Raw genomic sequence first — 25,284 nt, 5'->3', positions numbered from 1 at the left:
ATCTTGCACACTAAGGGCTCTTACAGATGGTGTTTTTTCCTGCGCTCCCCTGCATTCTGCTTTCTTTCGTTCAGCTGCAGTTTCTCATTTTCTCAACTCAGTTATTGTCAATGGGGCTGTACGCACACAGACGCATGTAAGCACCGAGCGCAGATGGAATGCAACATACTGTGTCCCACCTGCGTTCCGTGCTTACATGCATCTGTGTGAGTACAGCCCCATTGACAATAATTGAGTGCGTTTACTCCTGCGGCTGAAAGGAAGAAAGTGGAATGCAGGAGAGCGCACCAAAAAACGCTGTCTGTAAGAGCCCTAAATAAGAACAAAAAGGAAGTTGGTACTGTGATTAACAATTCTTTATCAAAGATTTATATGTAACAAGCATTACAATATATATATATACGGTATATATATATATATATATATATATATATATATATATATATATATATATATATATATATATATATAACTCAGTATATAATGACAATGTTCATCAACTGTAAGGCAATCTGTGCTAATAATAGGCTGTGCAGCATATGGATAGTATTAGGGGGTTATTTACTAAACTCAAATTTATTTGTTTGGCGTTTTTGGGGCAAAAACTAGAATTTTTCGTGAAAAAACCCTCACTTTTTCTTGGGAAAAAACCTTGAATGTTTCAAGATTTATTATACCCCAATGTTGCAAAAAGCCCGAAATCCACCATCTCAGACCTGTCGAGGTCATGTATAGTCTATGGCAGACTCCCCTACCCCAAATTGAAGATATTGTGGTTTTTGCCCCAATAATTTGATAAACTTGGTGTTATCAGGCAAAAATCCAAAAAAATAGTACAATTTGGGGTTTTGCTTGATTTTATCAGGGTTTTTGCCAATCGGATTTATTCAAGTTATTTTATAATTAAAAAAGACAAAATCAGGCATGGAAGTTTGGTTGAGCTTTTTTTATTTTAATACATTTTAGTAAATAATCCTCTAAGTGTTTGGCTTTGTGCAATCTATATTTGACAGGCTCTGAAAGCAAATGTTTGCAATCCTTATTTAGAAAAAAAAATAGATGAAGGCTTACTTGACTCTAATATTAGGGTTCCTTCTAAGCCCTTTAAAACCAACTGTCTATGAAATAAACTGGCAAAAGTACTACTTAAATTGGGAACAAATGTACATGTTAACTGATGGTCTGTCTCAATGCAGTGGCACAACTTTGTTATCTAATTTCTCATCAACCCTGCAATTTTTCATCCTCAGGGTCAAATTTCAATGCATTTCCAAACTACAGATTACCATTAATTTGGGTATTTTTTAAACCACTTCTGTCTAGTAGGATTAAAAGTTTTTAAGTGTTAGGGAAATGTTGGTGTACAATGGGCATACATACATTTCTACATAAATTATGCAAATTACAGAGGTTTGTGCTATGCAGCTGGGCCCCTCCCACTTCAGGTAAAAATTTGAACAGAACAGCTGTCCCCTTTGTAACTTCCTGATGAAGGCACTGACCACTTCACCCATGTACAGGAACATTTAGACTGGGAGAAGTGTTTGGGGGAAGATGAGGACAGATCAAGGTAAAGAAAGATGGTTTCTGCAAGTTCGGTAAGCAGCATTAAAAGCACTTCTATGGAAGCAAGGGAAACTACAGCAACAGGAATATGATCATACATTATTTCAATAGATCCATAACATAAATACAAAGGCAATAAAAAGTGCTTTTCTATGAAAAATATCTTGCTTAACTGCCTTACTTACTTTGCAGATGGATTGATAGTCCCTCTAGAAGCAAAGCTGTCATTTTTATACCTGTAGGAAAACAGTAGCATTTTTATGCTAAAACCATCAATACAATTACTTTACAAAAGATGTTTTGTTCTGTCTCTGGGGCTTTTAAATTAGGAGATGAACACCTGTTGCTAAGGATGCTGAGAGCTGTATTTTAGAAACAGGTGGAGAGTGACAAGCTGGTGAGGTTTGCCTTGGGGCAGTGCTTCTCAGCCTTTCATCATCACCTCAAATATTTAGTATCACGAACAACCATTTGATCATCATTTCAATTAAAGGGGAACTATCATGAAAATGAAAATTTTATATGTGTCATCATACTGAAATAAGAAACTTTCTAAATACAATGAATTAAAAATTCTGTACGGTTTCTGAAATGATTAAGTTTATCTTCACTATTCCTCTCTCTACTCATTCTGTCTTCAGTCAGCAGCTGGGTGTCAGATGAATGATCCAATATATCTTATAGGGGGGCTCCTTTTGCCTAGAAGATGTATTAGAGCTCACTCTGTTAAAATCACCAGACATCATGTCTCTCTACATGCAGAATTTGTGCAAAAGACAGTTATTTTGTTAGATTTTGTTTGTACTGGAATCAGTTATTTGAGTGAGCTCTAATTCATCTGCTAGGAAAAGAAGCACCCCTATAAAATATATTGGATCATTCATCTGACACCCAACTGCTGCAAGAAGAAGAAGAATAGAAACAGATGCTGAGATCGGGATAGTGAAGATAAAATTGATTATTTCAGAAATAATGCAGAATTTTTAATTGATTGTATTCAGAACGTTTCTTACTTCAGTATAAGGAAGCTTATATTACATTTTCATTTAAGTGCCTGCAAATATCACTAATTTAATACTGTCAGTACAGAATAACTCATTATTATAAGATGTGGAATGTTTTACACTAGAAATGGAAAAAAATACTTTTTGACTCAAAATAATACACTTTGAGACAAGAGCATATTTCATGCATTTATGAAGGTATAGTGGGAGATACTGCCATGAATGTCAACCACGTCCAACTCTATCAGAGATCTCAGCATATATCAAACAGCAAGGGTGCTCTTTTTGACACCTTGTTACAAGGCAGAGTGTAAAATATCTTAATCATTAGGTGAAAGGAGGTGCATATAATCTTACACAGTTAGTTTCATTTGGGGGTGTACATTTTGAATACCTACCAGTAATGCAAGGTATAGTCTGTAGCAGGCACTGAATCCACAGCAGTTTCCCATGTGCAGTTCATGTACTCCTCATCAAAATAAAAGCAAGCAAAATCTTTTACATAGGTGTTATTTCCTGCCAACAAAAACACATACATCACATGTAAGCATCTATTGTCTACAGGACAGAGAAAGCTTTCACATGAAAGAATGGAAAGGTTTTGGTAAAATAGAAAAAGGTTGGTGGCAAGGAAAACAAGTGAGTAAAATGTTTGTGTGTTGTGTGCATAATTTTACTTTTTGCTCACATAAGGTTTAAAAAGGCAAAAACTCTGCTTTGGTAATTATACATTTTCTCCTATTATGCAATATTGTAATGTACTAGGTTTAGGCCAAGCAACCTCTAGCAAAAATAAAGAAGATCCTGTACCAAATTCTTGGCCAGCTAGGTTCATGAAGAACCTGTAAAAGACTACAAGTGGCCTTAAATACCTGTAAGTGAAATAAAAAAAAATAATACTAGTTAATGAAAGCTAAAAAAAAAACAATAGAGAAAACACATGATAAACTTTACACTGTCTCTTTAGGAGACCTTATCTCTTCCTTTGACTTAAATATCACTAATATGCAGGTGACACTTGGGAGGCAGATTTATAAAAATGTGAGATTAGAACTCGCCCAATTTCTATTCATTCCTTTAGGAATTTTTGTAGCATTTGTATTAAACAGTGAACTCAAACTTTCATCCATTGATAAATACACTTCTAAAGATCCCATAGTAATGACTAGAAAGTGAGTGGTAAACTTCAATCACACATTTTGATAAATTCACAAATTAGACTCCCTTTAACTAACTGACATTCAGCTGTACTGACATTCACCTTAAGGGCCAGTACACGTTAGGCACTATATATATATAGATAGATACAGTCATATGAAAAAGGTTGGGAACCCCTCTTAATTATTTGGAGTTTTGTTTATCATTGGCTGAGCAACTTCTTTTTAATATATAACATGCCTTATGGAAACAGTAGTATTTCAGCAGTGACATAAAGTTTATTGGATTAACAGAAAATATGCAATATGCATCATAACTAAATTTTACAGGTGCATAAATTTGGGCACCCCAACAGAGATATTACATTAATACTTAGTTGAGCCTCCTTTTGCAAAAGTAACAACCCTAGATGCCTCCTATAGCCTTTGATGAGTGTCTGGATTCTGAATGGTGGTATTTTTGACCATTCGTCCATACAAAATCTCTCCAGTTCAGTTAAATTTGATGGCTGATGAGTATGGACAGCCTGCTTCAAATCACCCCATAGATTTTCGATGATATTCAAGTCTGGGAACTGTGACGGCCATTCCAGAACATTGTACTTCTCCCTCTGCATAAATGCCTTTGTAGATTTCCAATGTGTTTAGGGTCATTGTCTTGGTGGAATATCCCACCCCTGTATAACTTCAACTTTGTGATTGATGCTTGAACATTATCCTGAAGAATATGTTGATATTGGTTTGAATTCATCTGACCCTCGATTTTAACAAGGGCCACACAGTCCCACAGCATGATGGAACCTCCAACAAATCGGAAAGTAAGTAGCAGGTGTTTTTCTTGGAATGTAGTGTCCTTCTTCCTCCATGCGAAACACTTTTTGTTATGACCAAATAACTAAATTTTTGTCTCATAAGTCCAAAGCACTTTCTTCCAAAAGTACTGTGGCTTGTCTAAATGAGCTTTTGCATACAACAAGCGTCTCTGTTTGTGGCGTGAGTGCAGAAAGGGCTTCTTTCTCATCACCCTGCCATACAGATGTTCTTTGTGCAAATTTCTCTAAATTGTACAAAGATGTACAGATACAGTACACCATCTGCAGCAAGATGTTCTTGCAGGTCTTTGGAGGTGACCTTTGGGTTGTCTGTAACCATTCTCACAATTCTCCGCATATGCCGCTCCTGTTTTTTGTAGCCTTCCCCTAAACCATGATACTGAACAATCTTTGCTTTCAGATCCTTTAAGATTTGCTTAGAGGATCCCATGCTGTCACTCTTCAGAGGAGAGTCAAACAGAAGCACAACTTGCAATTGGCCACCTTAAATACCTTTTCTCATGATTGGATACACCTGGCTATAAAGTTCAAGGCTTAACAAACTAATCCAACCAATTTGGTGTTGCCAGTAATCAGTATTGAGCAGTTGCATGCATTCAAATTAGCAAAATTACAAGGGTACCCAAATTGTTGGACAACTAGTGTTTCACATTTGATTTAATAACATACAACTGAATACTGCTTCACTAAAAATCTTTGTTCAAAAAACACACCAGTACTCAGATGTTCCTGGGAAATGAAAGACATACCACTGTTATCTTTTTTGTTGAAAGTGGAGTAAATTATTATGCAGGCTGAGAGGGGTTCCCAAGCTTTTTCATGTGACTGTATGTATATGTGTGTGTATATATATATATATATATATATATATATATATATATATATATATATATATATATATATATATATATATATATATATATATATATATATATATATATATATATATATATATATATATACACACACAGATATATATATATGTCTATATATATATATATATACATATATATATATATCTATATGTATATATTTATACTATAATGTCTTTTTACATTGTAAGATTGTACAGTGATATTTTTCCTTGTAGTGTGTTTTATTAACGAAGTTATACAGACATACATATTACTGCTAGATGTGATGTGATAGATGTGATAAATGAAAAACAGCCTTCTGGAAATTTCACCTGGTATTAACAAGACAGGGGTTTCTGTATCTTTGCTTTTGGTTCCATTACATTCTGCTTGAACTCTGAATTTAATTTGATTGTTTAAGTCCACTTTGTGAACATCCACTGCCCGATACATATTTTTGCTCATGGTCTTTAAAAAAACAAAAACATTATTGTCATAAAGGGAATGTTAACAACTCATAAAAACAACAAGAATGAGTATGCTAATGGATGTTACTGTAACTGAGAAGCAGACAGGGCCACAGTTTGACTTTGACTGTGCCCAGAACAACTGAGCCCCCCTGTAACCCTCTATCCCGTGCCATATGGGAAGTGTTGAAAAAATCGCCCCAATTAGTGTCCCGTTGCTTCTCTGCTTCAGGTCTTAGGGTTCCAGGTGAGCCTGCCTTTAGCTCATGATGTCTGCTTCAGACTTTTACTAGTACAGTACTAGTACAGCAGTAACATGATCCCCAAGATATAATTTCCCAGCACTTATTTTTTTTCACCGTTTACCTAAGGATACAAATAATTTGCAGGAAAATCACAAATCTTTGTTATTACATATGAGCTATTAAAAAGGGAACCGTACCTTTCCAGGTGGATACTTCTTCTCATTATTATTATTATTATTAATTGATATAACGTAGGTGTCGAATGAAAACGGACATTGTTGGATACCAGCTGGCATCTTCCATTCCCAAAGCAGAGTAAACATGTTTTCAAACCTCCAGGTGATATTAATTGGTGAAGGAAGGACATCTGTTAAAAAAACACAGTCTATCATATTATTTCATAAAAAAATCTGGATTTATTTTGAAAAAGCAAAAATGTCAATAAATTAAAGTGCTTATTCAGAGGTGCAAGGTGTAAATCTGCTTCATAAATTGATGCTGCACACTGAGGGAACCCAGGGAAAACCGCCATGTTCAAGGTGGTACTAGCTTTGTTAATGGAGAACTCTGTAACTGCTTTTAACCTTATATTCAGATTAAAATTGCTCTGACCAACTCAGCAATAGTCAGTCCCATACAAATTAAATATTTGCTGCTGTCTCCTGTGTTAAAGTGCCATCAGATGAAATCTAAAATAGTTAAATAACAGGAGCCAAAAAAGCATCCAATATTGTTCATTTACACAATTAAAGGGGCAGAATACCCTTGTTCAACAGGAGTTCAGTGAATAAGGCTTGCGCTGAACATACTTTCTGCCTGTTTCTGGTGATACTTAAAATGAAACTGCATTTTGAATGAATTATGCAAAGCACTTGTGCAATTATTTAATGATCTGCAAAGGCAATAAAAGTTGAACAACAAGGAAGGGTGGATTTTTGTTCCGTCTCAAATTACATGTATACTTGTAGTTTATTTCGTTAGATAACATTTCTGTGTCTTAGTACATTTGGTTCAGATTAAAAAGTTGTCTTGAAATGTAGGTCTATTGGCCTTAATTTTTTCTTTTTTACAGTATTTTAATTATTTGCATTCTTCTTCTGACTCTTTCCAGCTTTTAAATGGGGGGTCACTATCCTATCGAAAAAACAAATGCTCTGTAAGACTACAAATGTTTTGTGTGTTATTGCTATTTTTTATTACTCCTCTTTCTATTCAGGCCCTCTCCTATTCATATTCCAGTCTCTTATTCAAAGCAATGCATTGCACCAGATTCTGAAATTGCAAACTGGAGAGCTGCTGAATAAAAAGGTAAACAACAAATGAAAAAAAATTCTCAGAATATCACTCTCTATATCATGCTAATAGTTCATTTAAAGGGGAACAACCCCTTTATTACTGTTTTGGAAACAGTATGCATGTGTATACCCTGTCAGAAATATTCAGGGTAGAAAAGAATGATGGTCATCTTACTCCCAGATCCATATGGAGCTTGAAAAAACAATCCACGTATAAACATAATCCAATGGCAGGCAGTAAGCCCTGGGTTGCCTTGTGCCCACCAATGCTGAGGATCATTGTACAGGTACGAGACAGATACATTAGGTAAAACACATTTGTGTTTGAGGCATACAAATATATGGCAACTGTGTGTATCTAAATAACTGTTTATGCACAAACATAAAGTGCCAGAAACACAAAAAAAAGGAATTTTATATAGATGATAAAATGTTATATATATATATATATATATATATATATATAATTTGCGTGTGTTTATTTTAGAATCTCTATTGCATTTTATATGAATATTATTATATGATTAATTACTATGTATCTATGTGGGCCCCAAGCCAGTGAAATTATGACTATGGCATCATTATTTGATGATAGGCCGATGTTTTATAAATAGGAAATTATGCGAGTGACGTGTTCATAATTGTACTTGTTATCTGGTGAGTAAGTGCGGCGAAGCTAGATGATATTACTTATAATGACAATTATATTTGTAATAAAACAGAGAGCACAATAACTAAAGGAAAGTATGTCTATGAAGATTCTCATTTATCCAGGTCATGAGTTTTTCTTGTTGACCTGAAGAAGCCACTAGGAAGAGTGGTAAAAATTCTTCAAGAAAAACTCATGTCCTGTTAGCTTTAACTTAATTATACTAGATACTGTATAAATGAAGTGTGTTTTAAGGGCACATAGCTAAACATGTGTGATGATGCATTTACACGTATGCCATCACACATTTACCATGACATTACAATCTGCCTCAAAGTAACAAAAGACACACTTCATTCCAGTCACTCTCTCCCCCATTTTTTATTATTTGTAGTTTGAGTTATTTAGCTTTTTATTCAGCAGCTCTCCTGTTTGCGATTTCAGTACGCCGTTTGCTATGGTCCAAATTACCCTAGCAACCATGCACTGATTTAAATAAGAGACTGGAATATGAATAGGAGAGGACTGAATAGAAAGACGAGTAATGAAAAGTAGCAGTAACAATACATTTGTAGCCTTACAGAGCATTTGCTTATAAGATGGGGTTAGTGACCCCCCTTTTTGAAAGCTTTAGAATAAGATGAATAAGAAAATTTAGAAGAAGAAGGGAAATGATTAAAAACTACCAAAAAGAAAAAATGAAAGCTAATTGAAAAGTTGCTTAGAACTAGTCATTCGATAACATACTAAAGGTTAACTTAAAAGTGAACCACTCCTTTAAAATTAAATCAAAATAGTAAAGTGCTGAGTGCTTGCATTCCTTAATTACTGTTTCTAAGTGAATCACCGACAGCAATTATGTTGTAGCATTGGGATGGACGTAGGTGTCTGAAACAGATAAAGTCGATTTCACAACGTGTCACTTACAACTGTGATACATTTTACACAAGCAACCCAGGTGCTAAGGGATAGCCTGGTCTTACTGTGTGTTTGAGGGTAGCTTTGCTATCCCTGGCTAATCCATGCCAATCCCAAATCAATTCTCATTCCCATTCCCATGGCACAAACCTAGGGGAAGGGCAAACAGATTTCTCCATGTAGGCTATTGCCCTATATAATATATTATTTGCCAAATTGTAAAGAAGAGCATTAGTTAAGATACAATGGCTGTCCTTGTCATGGCTAGAACCTGGGCTAGAGCCAGATAATTGGGCATCCTGGGTAATACAAAAACCCACTACAACTTCAGGAACAGTACAGAGGCCATTCCTAACAGATACAAACAGCAGCATCCAGCTTTGCTTCTAGGTGTATCACCTTAACACCAATCGCTTGATAAATGCAGATACACTGAACGCACTGCTATTAATCCAAAGTCCATTCTTTTCCCCCCGGATATCAGAGTTGTCAGATTTCTACTGTGTATGTATGCAGATGTGGTGCGTTTGACCTATATCGGGTGGGGGGATAGGAACTCAAGAGCTGGAAGTTTCCGCTCATTTGCTACAGCATGTCACTGAATTGCAAGCATGCCAGCAAGGCAGAATATGTTATTAAAAACAAATGGTTTTTATACTTTCCTTCCTTATAAGTTTCCTTCCTCTTTCTCTGGGTGTTGTACAATAACTAAGACACAGAGATACATCATAAAATAGGGGTTATGTCGAAAATAGTCATATTTCCTATTAGGAATTGTGCGTTATCGTGTACTAAATATGCATTGTTAAGAGAATTAAAGTTTAAAATCACTTGTAATCTTTTTGCAAAGAATTTTTTTTTTTAAAGTAAGAAAATATCCTTGGCTGCCTTCACTTCCTGTTGTGCATCCCAATGTCCAGCTTCTGACCTGATATAAAGACCTGATATAAAGTTCATCCATGACATCTAACAAAGCAAATCCACTTCCAGTCATGCTTTTATTTAGAAATGTGCTTGCAAGCAAACTATTTTCGTGATAAAAGAAAATTAGGAAGACCGCTTGACATGACAATTTTGGAGTAATTTCAGGGATGAAACATCTTTTTTTCTGTAAAAAAAATATGCGATACTAGGCTACATTCAATTGTATCATAAAATTCAAAATTCAAGAAACTTTGTTGTCAATATACTTGTTACAGTGTATTGAAATTTCGTTCCACCTAAGCTCCCCCAAGGTGCAGAATATAAAAACAATATTTAGTTAGAAGACAACTCGATAAATCCATAAATAAATAGAGCTCCTACCAGTAATATTACAATATTAAAAAGGAAATACAATATTCTAAAATGCTGCCAAAAGATCTATAACTTCTATTTACTGTTTACTAGTTACTATTGAGTGCTGTTCTTAGATCTACCAGGCAGCTGTTATCTTGTGTTAGGCAGCATTATCTGGTTACCTTCCCATTGTTCTGTTGTTAGGCTGCTGGGGGGGGGGAAAGGAGGGAGGTTATATCACTCCAACTTCCTCGTTTGTTTCCCAAAGTCGGCCGAAGTTGCCTCACGAGGAAACTTTATGCGACTTCTAAAAAAAACGAATGACCGCGTGTGATTAGAGCTGGTGTTTTTTCATTTTACCCGGCGCAGAGTGAGGGAAGGCGTTTTTGGTTGCCACAAAGACAAGGCAATTGGCGACCAAATCTCCCCAAAACACCCAGGGTGTCCTTACCCTTAAGAGTGACTGAAGTTTATCAGAGCACAAGTCACATAATTGGGGGCAGCTGGGAAACGAACAATATGTCTAGCCCCGTGTCAGATTTCAAAATTAAATGTGAAAAAATCTGTGAAACGGAACTCAGTGCAGAATTTTGCTGAAGCAGCACTATTAAATGATGCGTTTTGAAAAAAAATAAAAAATTCCCATGACAGTATCCCTTTAAGCAACAGGACAGCAGATCATATAAAAACAAAATCAGTGACTTTGATTTCTTTGGGATGAGCAACAAAGAAACGTATGCAGACATGGGGAAGACATACAAGCACCCTGCAGATAGAGCCCTGGCTCTAGGAAGATATGATACATGCAGAAGCATATTTTTATTTTAGACCAACACTGAATTGTACCCCAAATAGTAGTAATGTGCAAGACAAGCATAACAACTCTAAAGTGTTGGTTAATGCCTGCACTATAAGAACCAGGCATACAGTTGATGCTTGTCATGCAATTTGGCTGCATATGAACAGAAAAAAAAAATCAGTTTCCAATGAATTACAAAATTCCCTAATTTAACCTAAACTATTACTGATCATACATTGGTAGCCTGCTACTGTCTATGGAGGTAGTTTCATATTTACCTATGAGTAATGTGGAAAATATGCACCCAGGAAATGTTTTTAAAGCTACCGATTGCTCTTACAATTTACTATCCATTTCATTGACATAAACATTTTTAGTATTGCACCACTTGTGCCTTCAGGGAACATACAGTGCAGGTGCAGCTTTAAAGTCTGTAGCTCTGTGTGTGTGTGTGTGTGTGTGTGTGTGTGTATCTCAGCCCCCTCACAAGCACAGGAAGATGTTTCTGCAGATTTAGTCAGACTATGTTATTTCTACCACAGTCTTGGGTAGACTGACAACAAGTTCCTCTGTGACGGGGGCATTGTAATTCCCTCCTATGAAGAGCATATTCTTTACCATTTTTATTTCAGTGTTTACCCTTTAATTATCTTGCATGTATTAACAGTACCTCCAAAACCCATTACTTGGAATACAATCTGAATGACATTGCCCTGAAGATAAGCAGCTATTTTGTGATATTATATCAAATTTCACTTGGAATTTCTGACATGTTTTAGCTTACTGTAGTACTGCATTTAAATCTATACTATATGATCCAGCCAAGCAGCTGTTAATAGTGGTGGGCGAATAAATTCGGCAGACACGAATTCGCGAAACTACAACGTCAATTTGCCTGCGAAAAATCCACTGCGTCCAAAAAAAAAAATGTCACACATAAAAATTGTCGTGCACATAAAAAGTGTTTAAAAAATGCTTAAATGCATTTGGACCAAATAGTCGCAAGTATAAAAATTGTCACTTGCGTCAAATGATTTTGACGTCCATTGACTTCAATGAGTTTCGTGAATTTCGCAGAACATTCGTCCAGCTGTTAATTATGGCTCCCGTGACCCTTCCACAGCTCAAAATAAATAAGCAATTGAACAAATACAGTACAGTCATTTTAGCTGTGGCTACCAGCCTTTCGATGCTAAACCCCAGTTGCCCAACTGAGCCGATATGAAGCTTTGAGGCCACATTGTATGAGAATATTGTTGACATACTCTGTAAGAAAGATCTTACCAGTGGAGTAACTAGATGTTACTGGGTCCCAGAGCAAACTCAATTTATGGCTATAAAACATTGGTAATTTGAACTATGCTACCAAGATATATTGCTCTTCAAATGAATTACATATTGTAGTGCTAAAACTGTAAATAAAACAAGTATTGAAAATAAATTACTCATTAATTATGACCTTACTGGGCGCCCTATACACTTGGACCCCCTTGCAGCCGCAGGGTCTGCTTTCTCTGTAGTTACGTCTGTGGATCCTACTTATAATAACATGTATAACATAATATAGAGAGATCTCTATTGTGCTTGTTTTAATTACCAGACACAAAGAAATAATAATTTCATTTCACGTCACAGTCCGAGTCGAGATTGTTCATACAGACTGAATGTTCAACATTTGTAAGAAAACACAAGCTGACATTGTTTATGCTGCTCATAATAGTATGACTAATCCATATTGATTGATGTGTCGCTTCATTTGACTAAGGATTAAACTACGTGACTTTTGTTTCAAAACTTCCAGGGCTTTCCCATTCTAACTGAGCAGCATATCATACCATCATATACATGTTATTATACATTTTTGCTATATTAGGTTGAGCTTGGCCTTTTCAGCATTGTAAGGTTTGTTTTTATATTTGGGAAGGTTTTTTTTTTTTTATATCCATTTATAAATGTACTGAATTTTTACCAGTGAATTTTTTTGGAGACACCTTGATACTTTTATTGGTTTCTTTCATAATGTTGCACTGCTTGCATTCTACAGCACAAATGTATGAATCAAAAGTAGTTATGCCAACTCTTGACCTACAATATTTTATGTTTTGATATCTGCTTTTTACAATATCCAAAGCATTGCCAAAGCTGAGCCAAACAAAGTTCTGGCAGGCAAACATCCCACAAACATTTTTTGTGGTCATATAATTTTGTGAAAGTTTTACTTGCCCAAATATATTGCATTAAACCAAGCAAAATCAGTACCAAAAAGAATTGGCAAAGCCAAAGCAACAGGGAAAGCTTGAGTTGCAAAACCTTCACTTGTGTGACTGCCCTTAAGAATTCTGCCCAACTTGGCAGTGATAAAAGGAGCATACGTGATAACTGCTGAAGTCTTATTTTTGGAAAAATCATTATGCCATTATGAGCTGAAAGGGCACGTATTAGTCCCCGTTCTCAGTGGATTTTGGCACTTGTGTGGCATACTCACAGCTGTTCCCACCGACTATTATTATTATTATTATTAACATGTATTTATAGAGCACCAAAATATTGGGCTGACTACTCCTGGAAGTGATCTGCAGCAAAGCCCAGAACTTTCTTAGGAGGGATCCTCCACTCCAAAAACGGTGTTTTTGATGTCATTCAAAGCAACTGTAATATATACCGTTTCCATGGTTATTTGTAAATAAAATTATTTGTGAATATAATTGCTATAAAAAGCAGTAGCTGTCTGTCTGTTTACATTCTCCTCTCTTCTTTTGGCTCTGACTCCTGAAACAATGTAGCAGGCAACTGATTAAAGCTGATTAAAAGATGTAGCGGAATCCCAACAAAATACACTACAATAGAGGGAAAAACAAATACAGTACTGCTTTCACATGCAATTGCATTTATATATCATTTCAAAAGCATCAGAAATATGTAATTTGTGTATATTATAAAGTTGCCTAGAATTAGTTTTTAAAGGGGAACTATCATGAAGATGAAAATGTAATATAAGCTTTATCATACTGAAATAAGAAACTTTCTAAAAACTCAACTAAAAATTCTGAACCGTTTCTGAACATTCAATTTAATCTTCACTATCCCCTCTCAGCATCTGTTCCTCTTTATTCTCTCTTTATGCAGGAGTTGGGTGTCTGATTTTGAATGACAGTTAAATCCAATATATGTTTTAGGGGGGGGGGTCCTTTTGCCTAGAAGATGTATTTTTTTCTTTTTATTTATCATCAGTAAACAGCATGAATCTCAAAGGGAATAAAGATAGATGGTAATTTATAAACAGCGGGCAAATTTGCTTCTGGGCTGTAATCCGTGGAAGCCAATCAGATGATTGCTTTCAGCACTGAACCTGCAGCTGACTGAAAAGCTAATCACTGATTGGTTGCTATGGGTTACTGCCCAGGTGCAAATTTGTATAGTGTTTATAAATGAGTTCCAGAGAGTTGGCTGCTGAGAAGAATTGAAATACAAAGCAATTCCCTCTGGAAGTCCCACATCATTAACTGGTCCTTTGAACATATCAGAATCCATTGTTAGAATATTATTCTCCATATTTTGTTCCTAATGTGGCAATGGAGTCAAAATAATTTTTCTTAAATAAAACGGTTACGGTATATATGCAAAATATAAAAGATTTTTGAAAAGAGCAGATGGAATAAAATCCCAAACCTGTATTCCCTATACAGTGTAAGTACTTTCTGCCAATTTGCATGTTATGTAATTAGTCCACTAGGCACTGACATATGTAACATCTTGCAAGTGACATCATTCATTTTGGTTCATATTGTGCAAACAAATCATTTTTAAAATATGTTATGTGAGCCTCCCAGAACTCAGTTACATAACATTGACATTAAAACACAATGCTGCTTGGAGAATGTTATGCTCCCAGACCATCCCTGCAATGTTTCTGTAAGGAAACCTTACCGGACTATTGTGGAAGATGGCGGAGCCCAGCCTTCCCACGCGGCACGATGTCAGAGCATCGACATGCGCAACAATGGACGCCAGCATCAGTACACCTGCAACGGAACGATAGTGTCTGGATGCCAGCGTCAGTACGCCTGCGACAGTCGCCAGCGTCAGGACGCCAGCGTCATGATGTCATCACGTCTATTTTGGCGCCAAAGGAGCCTGGACACAGAGAACATTGCCCAATTATAGGTTCCACTATATGGTGTTCCTGGGTGCGTCCTGTGACTTTTCTGCTATTGATTCCTGTTTATTGACCTCGGCCCGTTTCCTGGATATTGAACCTTGCTGCCTGGACTGATCCCTCGCCTGGACTTTGACCACTCTTTTGTCTCATCCTAATCTGTACCGCAAACTGTGTTGGACTATTGCTTCCTCTTTAGTCCGCTACTTCTAACTGAGCCTGTGAGCCCTTACAGTTTTTACCATAAATTACAGCATTACCATAAATAAATAAAATAATGGTAAGTGGGTCGGTGAGCAAGTTATTTCAAACAGCCTTTTTTGCATTTCTTCCTGATATACATTTTGGTACTGAAGTACAATAGACTGACCAGCAGCACTTTGGGCCCTACAACATTAGTAAATCAAAATAATCAACTTCAAAAAAGAATGAGAGAAATATGCATAAAAATATACGCTTAATTACCAGGAGATCTTGCTCTCAATTTCCTTCTACACTCTACGCCATCTTCAACCATCCCCCAACAAGTAAAAGATAATCCATTATTTTTTTTGACACCTACAAAACCTGCCAATCTTTACGATCAAAACACCATCTTCCCCATACCATTCACCATATTTAACATGGTTAGGAAATAAAGGATTCCCCATAGGAATTTCTAACTCACTTTTACACACTTGGCAAGAAAAAGGACTCCACAATATATGGGAAAAAAAGGTACTGAATTGCTCTCACTATCTGAACAAAAACTCCATTTTACAAGCCCACATTCTTTCCTCAGCATATAGATACTGCAAAAGCCACAATTCACAGAATGAAAGACATAGGAGTTGATAATGAGGTAGACAACCTTTGGAAAGACAAAACCACAAGACGCACAACTGCACAAATATACTACATAATACGAACAACTATAAACATAGACATGGCACAAACCCCCATATTCAAATGGACTTCGCTAATGCCACAGATACCCATCACAGATATTTTAAAATCCCACATATATATATAACAAGACTATTGCCAACCAGCGGGTACCAAGAAATGGCCCTCCAACTCCTTCATAACTCTTACCTTACACCTGAAAACCTTTTAAAATATGAAATCTCCCTTCAGACAGATGTACTCGATGCTCAGCCCCCAAGGCAGACCTCCTCCACATGCTCTGGTGGTGCCCGAAGGTACAAACCTTTTGGCTGGAAGTAGCCTCCTATTGGATGCAGATAGTAAATAAAGCGATCCAACTAACTATTGATTGGGCATTATTTAGTATTGTAACAGCTTACCCACATCTAGACAAAGGGGAAAAACATTTGGCAGAGAGATTAGCAGCGGCGTCTCGTAAGACAATACTTCATCAGTGGCTCTCAACAGAAACCCCCTCAATCACACTTACTAAACAGAAATTATACCACATCTTTTATATGGACTGGCTGGAAGCCATAACAAAACAGGAGGAGCAAGTTAAAAACACAAAATGTATTATACTTAAAATGCTTTATTAACAGACCAAATGGATAAGCATCCAAAAAATATGGTTCCCATGACAGAATTACTGCAAATCCAAATTGTAAACTGAGAAAATTTCAGCTTAAAGGAATTGTTCAGTGAAAAAATAAAAACTGTATGAATAGATAGGCTTTGCAAGATAAAAAATGTTTCTAATATAGTTAGTTAGCCAAATTTGTAATGTATAAAGGCTGGAGAGACTGGATGTCTAATATAATAGCCAGAACACTACTTTTCAGCTCTCTTGGTTTACATTGATTGGTTACCAGGTAGTAACCAATCATAGACTTGAAGGGGGCCACATGGGTCATATCTGTTGCTTTTGAATCTGAGCTGAATGCTGAGGGTCAATTACAAACTCACTGAACAAAAATGTACCATGTGGCCCCCCTTCAATTCACTGACTAACTCAGAGTTAGAGAGCTGAAAAGCAGGAAGTAGTGTTCTGGCTATTATGTTAGACACCCAGTCACTCCAGCCTTTATACATTACATGTATAACTATATAACTATAACTATATTAGAAACATGTTTTATTTTGCACAGCCTATCTATCTATCTTCTATTCCTTAATTTGTAAGGTTAAAGTTGTAACTCATATGGTGATCCTAAACTTATATACTGCTAGTTTAGGAATATACAACTTCCTAAACTAATGTACATGTTCATTAAAATGTGAAAATAAAAGAGATTTAAAAGAAAAACAAAAAAAAACCTTTTTCTCTATCTGGACTACATATATCAATAGTCTCCCGCAACCACTTCGATACTTAACTAGCCATACTTTTCAAAACACAACATGGTATGACTCAGAAACCTTGAGCAGTAATACATTATTACTAGAAACAAATCAATATACTCAAGATTCATATGAAAGGATCAGAACGATCACAAGATCCCTCCCCCAGGAGTCACAGCGTCAATCGACTTTGGCTTCTTAGTTAAAGTAAATCAAACCTAACCTGTGAAAACTAAGTTAGTTTATGAATATACTTAACCATATTAATCCTGTTTTAATGCTATTTCTTTTTCATGTTTTAAAAAAAAAATAATAATTCTTTCATTTTCTTATGTTTTAATACATGTAACATTAATGATCATTATGAATCTTCAAGGAGACGTACGTTACTTCCAGAAAATGTAACACATGTTTGAAAAATAATAAAAACATATTAAAAAAAAATACACTTAATTTAGCACTTGTATGTTTACATGTACAGTTTACAGTATTTCTGAGACGTTTACATTTACACTGATGGCAAATTATTTGGGTGACTATTGTTTAAACTTAATTAAATATGTTGTATTTTATAAACTATAATAGATTTCTTAATTACAATTGTTATTGCAATATTTCGTAATAATTGTTTTCTAAAGGGGGCTTCATGTTTCCCTCACTCCTGTGATTTTTTTTTTTGCACTTGACTCCCACGCTGTAGTTTCAGGGGTCAAATGTCTTCTGCTAAACACGGGATGTGCTATATGGGAGACAGATGTTAGTGTATAAATACAATGTATAATTTGGGGCATGAAAATCTATTTTCATATATTTTATATTATGCTGCGCTGCATCCAATGCATGTGTGTCCCTGCATAGTATCTCCCATAGGTTACACAGCAGGTTGGTACATCTGTTACATATCTTCAGTGGAAACTTCAAGCCTAATGATGTTGCCTCTAAAGGGCCATTTTTTGGCTTAAGCTTCACCTCCTCATTTTTTGGGACTTGATACAGTAATGATATGTGTACTTATAAACACACGAGCAGGAATTCCCAGAAGTCCTTGATCCACTAGCAAGACGTATCACAGGCAGGTAAGCCGTTAAAGAGGGTAAGTGGTTAAATGAAGGTGTGGAATTCAATGAACTGCATTATAGTCCGTGTAAGTGAATTATTTAGCATATGTACAGTGTTTATCAACATGTGATATAACAGCAGATATTACCAAGTATAATAACACATGCAAACACTCTGTATAAACATAGGGGCATATTTATTATGCTGTGTAACAGCGGGATAATACACCACACATCAACGGTGGACATTTTTCCATTTTCTCTTAAAGCGACTTCCGCTGGAAGTAATGTAAAATAGCGGCGGCCAATCTGGCATTCGCATGGGGTAAAATTACACGCACCTTGATAAATCCGCCACAGCTTTTTACATCTTTTTTTCAGAAAATTTCATTTTCCACAGCATAATAAATATGCCCCTAAGAATAAACGTGTTTTGTTTTTGCACAGCTTAATAAATATGCTCCATACTAGCACATGGTTTCTATTCCTGTTCAGTTACACATATTCACCTACAGGCACTTATTTTCCCCCTTTTAGCTTTCTATTTACTTTTTGGGCTGAGGCAGAATATAGCAGCTGCAAGTGAAAGGTAATGAAGTACAGGGTGCTGTGATGCCCCTGAACCAGTATGGCAACTTGCTGGCAACCCCGGTGATATCAATGGTTTGCCCAAAGTTGTAATCGTTCACTGGCGCTTGTGAGGGACCTGGAAAATCAACGCCAGCTCATTAGTAAACACTGGACAAACTTGCAACCTGGGCAAGAACCAATCAGTGAGTAGCTTTTCTCAGCCACACACAGTTAGAATAATGAAAGCAAACGTCTGATGGGTTACTGCTTAGGGACAAGATTATAAATGATCCCCAGCTGTCCTGCAGTAAAGAATTCTCCCCCCCATGTGTCTGTGTTTGTTGTATATCAATCTGTTTAATCAATATAAATTGATTTCTTCAGATATTTTTACTCAGTCTGCACACGCAATACAATTGTTGCCTACCCATGGGCACAGTGCCCAACTTACACTTTAACAGAATGAAGAAAGGGCTCCTGGCAAGCACTGTAACACAGGTAGCCTTTCTTTGTATGGAACCTTGAGCAATTTATTGCAAGTACTATAATAACAGCTTCAAAGTTTGCTCCAGTTCATGTAACCCATAGCAGCTATAAGATTAACCGGTCTCCTTCTTCAAAGTAAACATCCAATTGGCTACTATCAGTTATTGCATGCACCATGTTAAAATGTGTGCACAAACCAAAGCTGCATACAAACCGGCTTAGCCAGTAAAGTTATGTGAAGTTTGTATGTAATTATAATAGCTAAGCCAGCTTGTATGCCAACTGAATAATCGTGTTTATATATATATATATTTATATTTATATATATATATTAATCAATTAATCAAATCCCGGGTGCTCCTGGAGAGGAAGCAAATAGATACAGTTAGGAGCACTCAGGGGTATCGTGAGAAATAAAAAATAACTGGTGTTAATTCAAAAGACAAAGGGAAACAAAACCCTTAGAGACAAATAGGCACGCGTTTGTGCCTTATCTCTAACAAATGATTTTATGAGATCCTATATTCAAGAGCAAATACTTAGAATCAGGTCAGCTGAGAGCACCACAATTGAATTATACAACAAGAAACGTTAAGGGCTCTTACACACAGGCGTTTTTTCCTGCGATCCCCTGCATTGCAGTTTTTTTTGTTCAGCCGCAGGGGAGCGCAGGAGTAGATGCACTCAATTATTATGAAGGGGGCTGTACTCACACAGATGCATGTATGCGCTGATCGCAGGTGAAATGCAACCTGCTGCGTCCCACCTGCATTTGGCGCTTACATGCGTCTGTGTGAGTACAGCCCCCTTCACAATAATTAAGTGTGTCTACTCCTGCGCTCCCCTGTGGCTGAACGGAAGAAAGAGCAACGCAGTGGAGCGCGGGAAAAAACACCTGTGTGTTAGAGTCCTAAACGTTTCTTGTTGTATAATTCAATTGTGGTGCTCTCAGCTGACCTGATTCTAAGTATTTGCTCTTGAATATAGGATCTCATAAAATCATTTGTTAGAGATAAGGCACAAACGCGTGCCTATTTGTCTCTAAGGGTTTTGTTTCCCTTTGTCTTTTGAATTAACACCAGTTATTTTTTATTTCTCACGATACCCGTGAGTGCTCCTAACTGTATCTATTTGCTTCCTCTCGAGGAGCACCTATCTATTTTTATTTCACTAGATGGCTAGAGTTTTTTACATATATATATATATATATATATATATATATATATATATATATATATATATATATATATATATATATATATATATAAACACGATTATTCAGTTGGCATACAAGCTGGCATAGCTATTATAATTACATACAAACTTGTTTTTGCAGCACTGGGCATGAAATTTGCACTGAATTAACCTGTTTATGCAAGTAGAGATTGCCCTGGGAGTATAAGGTATAAAACCAGTGACAGAAAATAATGAAATGGCCAGGCAAGTTCATAAATATATGGAAAAAAATATATTTATATATTCTCTAGAATTTATAAATATATTACATTCTCTAAGATATGTTTATAATTAGATAAAGAAAAATAAAATGATAAAAAACGGATGATGATTTCATAGCAATTACTTTTAAGAGATTCTTCTGCAGAGCAACTCTAGTCATGACTGGCGCTGTCTAAGTTCTAACATGTCACTGTACTTGTTTCAACAATGTCATATAGCCTTCATTTTCATTACCTATCAGTATTCTGTTTGGAAGAGTCTACCATTAATATTTCAAACATGGAAGTGAATAGAATAGAATAGCCCCCCACATGGTGAGTATACCATGGCCAAGGATACACATTTAATTATCAATTGTCAGTCTATGCTGTAAATATGGGAAAGAATATAACTTTCAGGTAATTTTCCTTCAAACGATATTATTTTTTCACCAAACAATATGCCCATGTATTAAAAAATTACAATAATGAAAGAAATCTATATTCATTAAAAAAAAGTTATATAAGAGCAGTATTTGTTTATTCCTTTCAATTTTCTGTTTCTGACTCTTGAAACACTACAGCAAAAGTCAGTTCTCCTGCAGGTCTGTTAAGCAGCTGCTTCTGATGAATTGCGTCAGGAGTCAGAACCAGCAGTGCAAAGAATGGAAAGGAACAAATATTATTTTCAATTGCGGTTATACTTACTAACCTAACCAGTGTAAATGGTTAATTCATGTTCTTTTCTTTTATAATACAGGGTTTTAGGCAAATACATTTCAGTTTGTAATATTTTACTGAAGAATATGATAGCTGGGCACCTCCAGGATGGTTTATTATATTCTGGGAGACTATATACAGAACCTGGCATGATAAGCCATTCCTGGGGTCAAGTGGTAGTATTTCCTGAGCTTTTATCCCACACATCCCTCCCCTGATGATTTGTTTTGTAGCACTTAGGGCTCTTACAGACGAGTGTTTTTACCTGCGCTCCCCTGCGTTCCGTTTTTCTGTGTTCACCCACAGGGGAGCGCAGGAATAGACGCAATACATTTTTTACAATGGGGCTGTACTCACACAGGCGCGTATAGGCGCCGAACGCAGGAAAAATGCAGCATGTTGCGTCTCAACCTGCGTTCGGCGCCTACACGCGCCTGTGTGAGTACAGTCCCATTGGAAAAAATGTAATGCGTCTATCCCTGCGCTCCCCGGCGGCTGAACATAGAAAAACGGAACGCAGGGGAGCGCAGGTAAAAACGCTCGTCTGTAAGAGCCCTTAGGCAGGCAGGGTGGACAGTTTCTGTATACTCAATCTGCTCTGTGCTGCTGCCCAAAACAAAATAGCCCCTGCACTTTAAGGGTCAGAAGCCACATTTAGGTTACCTATATACCTAATATGAAAAATGACAGTCCGCCTTTGTGTTTGTGACAGTTTTCTATGGAATATCCAGTGTTGCTGTGCCCAAATACAGGGCACCTGCTTTGCCAGGCTGTAAATATGCAAATTCACGGAAAACTAGGCCAGGTAAACTGAGTTTACTGTCTAAGTCTCACATATATAAAGCTGTCACACCATGGCTGGGACATACAGGGTTAAAGAAGGAGCACTTGAACTTCTGGCTTTTGTTGAAGCCCTTCTTTTGCTGTATTTTCTCTGGAGTAAAAAACAAAGTTTAAAAGCACTCACCCTGCTGAGCCGTGACAGCAAATGGTCCTGAACAGCACAGCACTGAGATCAGGCACAGTATGGCTGAAATGATATGATTTTGCCTTTCCCCCATTCCTGTAGTCACACGTCCCAGGCTAGAGTGAAATGCCCAGCTCATACACTGTCACATCCCAAGCAGACACTCACACAAGGCTCCTATCCCACAGCAAGTTGGACGGACAGGAGTTCTGTTCTGTACAGCAATGCTCCACTTCCAAGAATATGCAGTCACACACCCTTTTCATCATCCCACACAGTAACCTCCCACACTACTAAACTCTAACTCCACCTTCTCAAAAGGAATATATCCTTTCTTTATTTCTGCAGCTCAGCAAGTGTCATTGTTCTTTCCTCCCCTTTATAGAAAAGAGTGTGTGTGTGTGTGTGTGTGTGTGGGTGGGTGTGTAAATGACAGATGACATGAAGCCAAACACCCAGAATTATCATTTACTTTATAGTCTTGAACATTCTTTCAAAACAAATCTGTTTTATGACAAAGCATGTGAAATCCTGTACACTCTGATTAGTCAATGCTTTCCTTTGAAGTGGCATAGTGGGTTCTCTTCAAGGTCTTTTCATCAGCCGTTTCTGCTACATTGTGTCAGAAGTCAGAATCAGGAGTGCAGAATATATAAACAGATATATTTTTTTTAATAGCAATTATGTTTACTAATAACCTAATACTAATAATTTCCGAACAGTTTCAGTGAGTGTATGGAGGGGTCGGTGTGAGTGTGTGTATGCAGGGGTGCTGGCTTTCATTTGGAGGGATTGAACTTGATGGGCTTTGGTCTTTTTTCAACCCAACTTTACTATGTAACTATGTAATCTTAAACCCATTGACAGCAAGTATATTGGAAAGTTGTGTACAATTACATGTTCTTCTATTAGGCAAAAAAAACTGTTTTTGAGTGGAGGTCCCCTTCAAATTTTAAATTCCTAAAGGTAAATGACAGAGACATTTTGTCTGTCACTGGACAGAAATAGCAGCAGTCCATACGTCCTGCTCCACATGCGGTGGGGATTAGGAATGGGCGAATTTGACCTGTTTCGCTTTGCCAAAAATGTCGCAGACGCCCATTAAAGTCTACCGGCGCGTCTTTTTATTTTGATGCACAACGCCATACAAGTCTATACTCGTCATTTTTTTGGCAAAACAAGGCGAAAAAATTGCCCATCCCTAGTGGGGATAGTCACACCACCAAAAATGAGTGTCTTCTTTCATCTTAGATAGTACTTCTCCTGTATCTAACAAGTATTTGGACCTTCTACAGCAGTGCTGTCCAACTTCTATGGTACCAAGGGCCGAAATTTTTCTAATCTACATGGTGAAGGCCCGATAACGGAAGCCAGTGTTAGCCACGCCCTGTTTTTAGACCACACCCACTTTAAACCACACCCATGTTACCACAGGACCATGTCCATATTAATAGCACACCAAAAAACCAAATGGTTGGTGCTCACTGCAGGGATCAGGGCCGGAACTAGGGGTAGGCAGAGTAGGCGGCTGTCTGGGGTGCCATCATTGAGGGGTGCACTTTTAAGGGGATTTTTTTTTTTTTTTTTTACTTTTTTGTTTTTTTCAAGCGTTTATTTAATAATTTGTTTCAGTAATCACGGTCACCCAGCTGGGTGGAATCCATCTCCTTCACCTTCTCCCTCTTACCGGCAAGTAATAGCTCCTTCTGTGCGGTGCAGCGCGACGTGCGTACACACGTCAATGACATCACTGATGTGTTGGATGACAGTGAGAGGCAGAGAGCTGGGGGGCTGCTTGGTGTGACTCTCGCTGCTCTCAGCCTTGCACAGTTGCACTGAACTGAAGACATTCTTTCTATTACTGTAAAGTGTGAAGCTTCCTGCTGGCACAGCCAGGTACAGATTTGGGGCCCATATGTTTGCTGTTGCTGCTGGGCGCTGGCACAGGTTCAGAAATACTTGGGGGCAATATGATGTGATCAGATTTATTTTTGGCTGCTGCTGACACAGGTAAAGATTGGGGGCAATATGATGGCTCCAGGAAGGCTGTATGATAATTGGCTGCTGAGCTTGCTGGTACAGGTACAGGCGGGGTGTATTATGGATGGCTGCTGAGCTTGCTGGTACAGGTATAGGGAGTAGTAATATAAATGAAAAAATGTTGCACACTTTCTTGCTCTCTTTATTTAAAAACCATCATGGTAAGGAGGGAAATGGTAATGCAGGACAGGGGGGCACTGATTAAAGCTCTTGCCTAGGGTGCCAAACTACCTTGTGCCTGTCCTGGCAAGGATGGCACTCATATGTGAAAAAGGCTAAGTCATATAAGCCATACCCATAAATCTATATGCCTCCTCCTCCCCTGTGTATAATACAGTACCCCAGCATATGATTAAACACCTTAGGGGCCACTAACAATAATTTTCAAATGCTAACAAACCCCCAGAACCAATACCAAAGTATGACACACACAGGACCATAGGGAAGACAGAACAGAGCAGGAGACAGGAATCAGGACCAGTCTTATATGTACTACATACAGTGACACAGTGCTGGTGCCCCATTAGCATTTTGTATAA

At 37.2% G+C, this 25,284-nt stretch overlaps 1 protein-coding gene across 1 annotated transcript in view; it reads right to left on the bottom strand.

The window, feature by feature from the left end:
- LOC108698479 (interleukin-13 receptor subunit alpha-1) overlaps nucleotides 1-23,035 on the bottom strand; it is a 38,041-nt gene extending 15,006 nt beyond the window's left edge. The window contains exons 1-5 of the mRNA XM_018229992.2: nucleotides 22,706-23,035; nucleotides 6,324-6,493; nucleotides 5,747-5,882; nucleotides 2,969-3,086; nucleotides 1,752-1,802 (exon numbers count right to left, since the gene is read on the bottom strand). Of these exons, the coding sequence (XP_018085481.1) occupies nucleotides 1,752-1,802; nucleotides 2,969-3,086; nucleotides 5,747-5,882; nucleotides 6,324-6,493; nucleotides 22,706-22,844 (614 nt within the window). The 5' untranslated portion in view covers nucleotides 22,845-23,035. The remainder of the gene's footprint in view (nucleotides 1-1,751; nucleotides 1,803-2,968; nucleotides 3,087-5,746; nucleotides 5,883-6,323; nucleotides 6,494-22,705) is intronic.
- Between the last annotated feature and the right edge of the window lie 2,249 nt (nucleotides 23,036-25,284).

Source organism: Xenopus laevis, chromosome 8L, assembly GCF_017654675.1.
Source record: "Xenopus laevis strain J_2021 chromosome 8L, Xenopus_laevis_v10.1, whole genome shotgun sequence".
Lineage (NCBI taxonomy): Eukaryota > Metazoa > Chordata > Amphibia > Anura > Pipidae > Xenopus > Xenopus laevis.
This window is presented reverse-complemented; position numbering and strand designations above follow the sequence as displayed.